General features: G+C 51.4%; 1 protein-coding gene across 1 annotated transcript; it reads right to left on the bottom strand.

Moving 5' to 3' along the window:
• Positions 1-691: 691 nt before the first annotated feature.
• Positions 692-4,909, bottom strand: FZD7 (frizzled class receptor 7). Its single transcript, XM_058028310.1, has one exon. The coding sequence runs from the start codon at positions 4,315-4,317 to the stop codon at positions 2,596-2,598; it is 1,722 nt and encodes a 573-aa protein (XP_057884293.1). The 5' UTR covers positions 4,318-4,909; the 3' UTR covers positions 692-2,595.
• Positions 4,910-7,398: the final 2,489 nt, after the last annotated feature.

Here is a 7,398-nt window from a genome sequence, read left to right as displayed (position 1 = left end):
TTGGGGCACTTTCCATGACTGTAGCAACACAGCTTGAGATCTAAACATTCATTTCAGTTTAAAAAAAGAAATAAAATAGGCCATTCCACTGAAGTTTTCAGATGACTGTGATAAGAAACAATGTAGGCTTCAGTCTAGCTATTAAAATAAAATTCACTTGAACAAAACTGCAGAGAGCAAAGGTGCTATGGGAAAAAAGCACTAGTTCATAATACTGCCCCTTGAAAGCCATTAAAAAGGACCCAGTCCTTAGTGTTTCCCTATTACACTCCACCATCAAAGTGAGGACCTAATTTACAGCACTCGTAGCACCCTCCAGTTCTCAATCCTAAAGTCTCTTTGGAATGGGAAGAGAGCATTATCCTTATTTTCTAGATAAAGGAACTGGTTTATCAGCTTGCCCTCAGCAAGAAGCAGAGACTGGAAGAAAACTTGGCCGGGATGCAAGTGCCTCAAGTGAGGGCAGACATTTGAAACCAGCTGTCTCAAAATGTGCTCTCCTGTTGTGAGGGGCTGGTAATCAGAACGAACCATTTCAAGCCACAGCTGAGTTTCCAGCCTGCATTCACCCAAACGTCTCTTGCATTATCCATAACGAAGTGGGGGAGAAGACACCACTTTTCAGAGCTTCCCCCCCATTCTAAAACCTGCCAAGTATTCCAAGATGGAAAAAACATCATTAGAGCCCTTGTATTAAAAATTATTTATTTAGTGATCTGTACATGGGGTGAAGCAGGGCCTCATACAGACCTTCAAAAAAATCAAGTAAAAACATAAATACATATTTTCTTACAAAAACGAGATTTACAAAATATACATACTGCACTTGTCTGACACAGTTGTTTTTTTTCTTCCATGTGCACATTATAAAAGACAAACCAAGCCCTGCGAGTCTGACATCAGAGCCACTGAAGGATTTGGCTGATGGGCCCATTCCTCATGCTCAGACTACTGGTACACCCTCAGACAGCAGCAGTCTGCCCCCTCACCCTGGACAGGTTTTTTCTTTTTAAAGTTTCATTCTAGACATTTCCCCCCCAAAAACATGAAGAGCAGCTATAGGGTGGAGACTTGCCAAAAATCCAGAATGTCCGATTTTGTCCTTAGGCAAGAATATACACACACACACATATAAAAACAACCCTTCAGTGAATATAAAGGTAAAGTAGTATGCAAAAAATAAAATATGAACAAGTCAACATAAAAATTTTCAGAATAGAAAAATCTGTCACATTTCAAAAAGAAAACAATGCATTTGATGATAAATTTTGAATGCTTTTCCTTCAAAGTCTGATCACTGGAAACTCAAACAGCTGTGTTTTAGCTGAAATGAGAAGGCTCCTCACTTGCAGTAACTACTTGATTTTAAACGCCAACCCCAGCCCCCCCACCTGCACCAAGAATCATTGCCATGCAGCTCAGGGAACCTGAGGAGCAGGCAAAGGGTCCATCGTGAGCCAAAACGATCCCTCCTGTCCCCAGAATCCGGCTGTGTACTGATTTTTTTCTGCAGTGAGCTCACTGCAGAGCAGGAGAGAAAGCGGGTTTATGGGAAGGAAAAAAAATTTCCTATCTTTAAGTTACATATTTTAGTAGCTCTTGTTTTGGCAGGTGCTCTCAGGTAAGCTCTTCTTGCCCTCTAAATCTTGCATTTCCTTCAGCTTAGAAAAGTGACCCATATTGAATGGTAGGAAAACATCCTGCCTCCTCCTTTTTTCATAAAAGGAATGTTTATTTCTGTGAGCTCCTCACATCCAAGGGTGAACCTCAACGACTTCTTTTTGTTAGTTTGCCCATAAAAACCGATCCCATGCTTATGCCTTTCTACATAGAAAACACTTTTGTTTCCCCCTTTGTCTCCTAGAACAAAGGCAAGGGGGAAAAGCCTTCTGCTGAAAAGCAACAAGTCATTTCTTTTCAGGGTGTGGAATAGCAACCCCCTCCTTCCCCACAGCAGCAAGAACAACAGATTGAGGGCCAAATTTTTACTCTAAAACAATTACAACAGGTATCGCTGAGGTAAAAAGGAACTTGTGAGCTGATATAACAGAGGCATCTCCCCAGCACACGGTCGGGCTGGAGGCGGCTGTGCAGTACTCACGTGATGGCTCTGCCGAGCTGGAAGGAGCAGGCAGCGAGCTCAGGCTCGGGAGTCACCCTGCCCAGGCTGCAGCTTGGCCCCGGCAATTCACAGAGCATTTGGTTACTTCTTGGCGGGGTGGCTCAACAGATCTGGCTTCCCCTCCCTCTTGTCCAAAGCAAGGCAGGATGATTTTAGTTGGGTTGGACTTTCTCTTCCTCGACAGGAGTAGCAGGAGAGAAGTAAGGAGACTTCTGGATGAGGGACTCTCCTGCCCCAGCAGTGGCCTCTTTTTCTGTCCTCTCCCACTTAGCTGGTCATAAGCACCACTGGAAATAGTTTGACTGATCCTTTATGCAATGATTTGGGTTTTTTTCGAACTTTCTGTGAGGAAGAAAAAGTTTGGAAAAGCCTCCCTTCCTCCCTCTTCAGGGAACCATTGCCCTAGCCCTATGCTGAGTATCCTCTGCGTGTATGCATGTGTGAGAGTGTGTGTGCCAGAGGGGACGGGGGTCTCATACTGCCGTCTCGCCTTTGCTGCCGGTACTGAGTCTGTGGTAGAAGCGTCGCCAGGACTGAAGGGTTTTGCCAGACCAAATCCAGAAGCCAGTCGTGATCCCAACAATCATGGTCATGAGGTACTTGATCATGAAGACAGTGAAGTCTGGGCTCATAGGGGCAAAGTGGCTGGGACAGGGCACCGCGTACGTTTTGCAGGTCTGGAGGAGCCACGTCTTCTCCCAGGTGCCACGGAAGGCCTGCTCGTAGAAGTAACACGCCAGGACAATGGTGGCAGGCACCGTGTAGAGGACGCTGAAGACACCAATGCGCACCATCAGCTTCTCCAGTTTCTCCGTCTTGGTGCCATCATGCTTCATGATGGTGCGGATGCGAAACAAGGACACAAAGCCAGCCAGCAAGAAGGAAGTGCCAATGAAGAGATACACAAACAAAGGCGCCAGCACAAAGCCCCTCAGCGAGTCCACACTGTAGATACCTACGTAACACACCCCACTGAGTACATCCCCATCCACCTGCCCCATGGCCAAGATGGTGATGGTTTTGACAGCGGGCACAGCCCAGGCAGCCAGATGAAAATACTGGGAGTTGGCCTCAATGGCCTCATGGCCCCACTTCATGCCAGCAGCCAGGAACCAGGTGAGGGACAGGATGACCCACCAGATGGAGCTGGCCATGCCGAAGAAGTAAAGGATCATGAAGAGGATGGTGCAGCCTTCTTTCTTGGTACCTTGGGCCACGGTGCGGTAGCCATCCTCAGAGAAGCGCTCTAGACACACCACCCGCTCCTCCAGCAAAAAGCCTGCTGCGTAGGCCACGGCGACCATGAAGTAGCAGCCCGAGAGGAAGATGATGGGCCTCTCCGGGTAGCTGAAACGACGCATGTCTACCAGGTAGGTGAGCACGGTGAAGAGGGTGGAGGCGCAGCAAAGCACAGACCACACGCCCACCCACAGCCGGGCAAATCGCACCTCTGCCTCCTTGAAGTACATGAGCCCATTGGGCCGGGCTGGCTCGCAGGGGGCTCCGCAGTCCCGCTCCCCCAGGAACCGGTAGCCCAAGTAGGAGGGCACTTTGAGCTGCCGCGGGCAAGAGAAGGAGAAGCCAGAGGGTGGCTGTGGTGGGGTAAGAAAGTCAGGGAGGTAGCCAGCTGTGGGGTGGGCAGTGATCCCCCGACCCGCCGCACCACCAGGTCCTGGTGGGGCATCCGACGTGTTCTGCCCCACGCAGATCTCACCCGCACCGTGAACGGGGAAGTTCTCGCAGCGGAGCCGCTCTGGCCACTGGAAGCCGAACTTGTTCATGAGGGCCTCGCAGCCCTGACGGGCCCGCTCGCAGAGGGAGCGGCAGGGTGGGATGGCCTGCTCCAGCACGGTGCACACCGGCGCGTACATGGAACAGAGGAAGAACTTCAGCTCGGGCGAGCACTGCACCTTGACCAGCGGGTAGAACTGGTGCACTTCCAGCCCTGCGTCCTCCTGGTTGGTGTGGCCCAGCAGGTTGGGCAGGATGGTCTGGTTGTAGGCGATATCCGTGCAGAGCGGGATGGAGATGGGTTGGCAGAAACCGTGGTCCGGCACGGAGATGCCCTTCTCGCCGTGGTACTGCTGCGCCGTGGCACCCGCGGGGGTCCCCAGCAGCGCGGCCAGCAGCGCGGCCAGCCCCAGTAAGGGGCAGCCGGCGGCAGCCGCTCCGCCGCATTCTCGTCCAGCCTGCATCGCCGGGGCGGCCGGGGGCCTGAGGAGCCTCGGGGAGTCTTTCAGAGCCGGCCGGCGCGGCGCCCCAGGGGCATCAGCGACCAGAGGGCGGAGGCGGGGCCCCTTCAGCGGGGCAGGAGCGCGGCGGTGGAAGGAACGCGGCTCCGCGCCGGACCTCCGCGACTTTTTTCCTCGGCTCCGACGCGGCGGCGCTCACAGAGCGGTGGCGGCGCTACTCTGGGCGAAAGTTTCCGGAGCTGCTCTCCCCGGAGAAGGCGGCGGCGGCGAAACAGGAGGCGCGAGTGTAGCCCGGCGACGGCTCTGGCCAGCTCCGCGCAGGGTCCCGCGGCGGCGGCGAGGCGGAGGCGCTGCTCCCTGCGCGACTGCACGGCCCCGGGGATTTAGGTTACGGCTAAATGGATTATTACCGCGCCCGGCTGAGCCGTGTATTTTACTTCGGGGCTTAAATAACTTTTAAAATCCAATTACTGCGCGATCCTCCCCGCGGCTTGGCTGCGCTCCGCTCCCGACGGACACCGCTGCGGGCTGTGCGTCCGGGGTAGCCGTGCGCCTCCCGGTTCAGCTCGTTTGGCTCCGCTCCGCCCGCGGCCCCGCCGACACCGCCGGCTCCCACCGCGGCTCTCGGCCCGCGGCCGCGCCGGCACACAAAAAAGGCGCAGCTCCGCGCGGGCCCCGCCCCCGCCGCCGGCCCCATTCACAAACCGCGCCGGGGGCGGGGCCCCGCGCCGCCCGCCCGCCAATCCGCGCTGGGGGGCGGGGCCGCGCTGGGGGAGGGGAGGGGGAGGAGCTCGCACCAGGGGGAAAAAAAGTTGGGAACAACTTTTCCCATCCCCGCCGGGCCCGGCCGGGAGGAGCCGCCCGCGGCCCCCACCCCCCGCGCTGCCCCGCGCAGCCGGGAAGCGGGGGGTGGGCAGCTCGCTCAGGGTGGCCCGAGCAAACTAAAATTAACTGGCTGCTTTCTGAGCAGGCTTTGAAAATGCGAACAGCTGCCTGTGCCCGGAGTTATTAAAAAAGAAGGAAAAAAAAATTGAGTAAGGGAAAAAACCTCCAAACGCAGCTCCCGAGTACATTTGCAGAATGATCCTGTTGCGTAGTTGGGATGTTCGTGTCTGTGCGCCATCGCCTCCCCAGCGTGGGGGGTTTGATTTGTTATCGCAGCATGACCGTTGCTTTTTGCTGGCGAATAAACGCTTTATTCATGCAGATCTAAGCCCTAGTTGAGGGAAGGCAACTTTTTTAAAAAAAGTCTAGTGTTACCTAAGCAAAGAGGAGAAATTTTAAATCCCCGTTTTCACTGCTGCGATTCCTTAAGAGACTCCATTAAACAGTGAAAACCCAGGAGTTCCAGTGTGAAAGTACCCTGCCTGCAGGAGAGAAAATGGCATAGGTGGGGAGACTCCTGTTACTGGCCTGCTAGGCCAAGCAGATCTAGAGCTAGGCACCAGCATACATTTGCTAAGGACAGGAATGTGGCGTTTGCAGCATAGCTGTGTTTTGGGCTGCACTGCCAAAGCACAGGGAGCTGGGACCATCCAGCCTCTGTGCAGGCAGAGCATGTCTTCGGCAGCACAGAGGGGCTGTGCCTGATAAAAGCTCTGCAACCAGGCCTGCTTCTGCTTCACTGACCCATGAGAGTTTGTGCTCACACACAGGCCTGAGCCAAGTATTATTCCACTTACCCCATCCTTCCCTTTGAGGACAGAGGTCCCCCTGAACTGCAGTACTCAAAGTCTTACTTTTACTCCTTTGCTCAGGATTGTGCTTCTGTTAGCAGCTGAGCAAAGACAACGATCCCTACCCATCCTCCAGGGCAGTTAAAGAGAGCAGGGTTTGGCTCAGGGAGCTCCAACAGCAATTGTTGGACAAATGTTTTCCATATCCGCTACTGCTCATGAACAATGTGTCCTCATGCCAATAAGACCATGGTGCTGCAGCTTTTGTTATATCTCTTAAGAGAAGTTGACAGTTATAAACAGGCTTGCTAAAATAAATTTGCTCCTCTTAATGGAGATGTTTTTAAAAATAATACTGTGCATATAAAAAAAATACATATGGGAAGGACTAGCTAGTCATGGCTGCAACAGTTCCTTCTGGAAAAGAAATGTCTTCTCTTTCTTAGTTTTAGCTGTTTAAGAGTGCCTTAGAGGAACTTCACTTTTTCAAATTTTTAAGGCTTTTTATAAAAATTTGTTGCTTTTCTACCCATATTGACTGAGAATATTTTTGTGATACTCTTCACCTAAATAACGACACATGGGACATGAATTTGTCTGCTTTGTTGTTTGGGTTTTGGCCACTAGTAGCTTTCAATAAAATTATTCTTTCCACAGTTTTGTTTGGGGTTTTTTGGGGGTTGGTTGCAGTTTTTTTTGTTTTGATCTGGTTTGGCTTGGTTGTTTGATTTTGTTTTGCTTTGGTTTTGTTTTGTTTTATTTTTTGGGTTTTGTTGGGTTTTTGTACCTTTGTTTGGGGATTCTTTTGTTTGGTTTGACTTCATTTGTTTGGGGGGGTGTGGTTTCCTCCTTCCTCCTTCTACCCCCCCCAGTCTGTAATAATCACCTAAAGCCTCTCTTTTTTGCTTTGGTTTCTATGACTGTCTTCATCTACAAAGCATTTTGTGATATTCACTAGGAAAAACATATGAGATGTTTCACTGGCAGGCAATGACAATGCAGAGAAGGTAAAGCAACCTCAAACCTTTCTGCCCCATGGACTCCTCATTCTGATTTGTGTATGTAAAGAAACTCCCTCTCAGCAATGGGGAGACAGTGACAGGAACTATTCAGAGTAGGTTTGGTCAAATCAAGTGGCAAGGCTTTAACTGCACGTTTATTTACAAGGCAGGGCAAACGGCATCAGTGGCTCTCCCAGTTTTCTACTGGTCCCATTTGTTAGAGTCGTTCATCCAAACCATGGAATGAACAAAAAATAACTGGGATCTCTGATACGTGCTGCAAAAGCATCCTTTACACTTATGAATATAATGTAGAATCAAAGTGAAGGAAAAGGGGGGGAAAAAGTGAAAAAGTAGGCAGAAAGGAAGAGGCATTATGTCCTAGATTATTTCTTAGGGAGAGAAGA

The sequence above is a fragment of the Melospiza georgiana genome, chromosome 7, assembly GCF_028018845.1.
Source record: "Melospiza georgiana isolate bMelGeo1 chromosome 7, bMelGeo1.pri, whole genome shotgun sequence".
Classification (NCBI taxonomy): Eukaryota; Metazoa; Chordata; class Aves; order Passeriformes; family Passerellidae; genus Melospiza; species Melospiza georgiana.
Note: the sequence above shows the minus strand (reverse complement) of the source record. Positions and strands in the feature narration are given on the sequence as shown.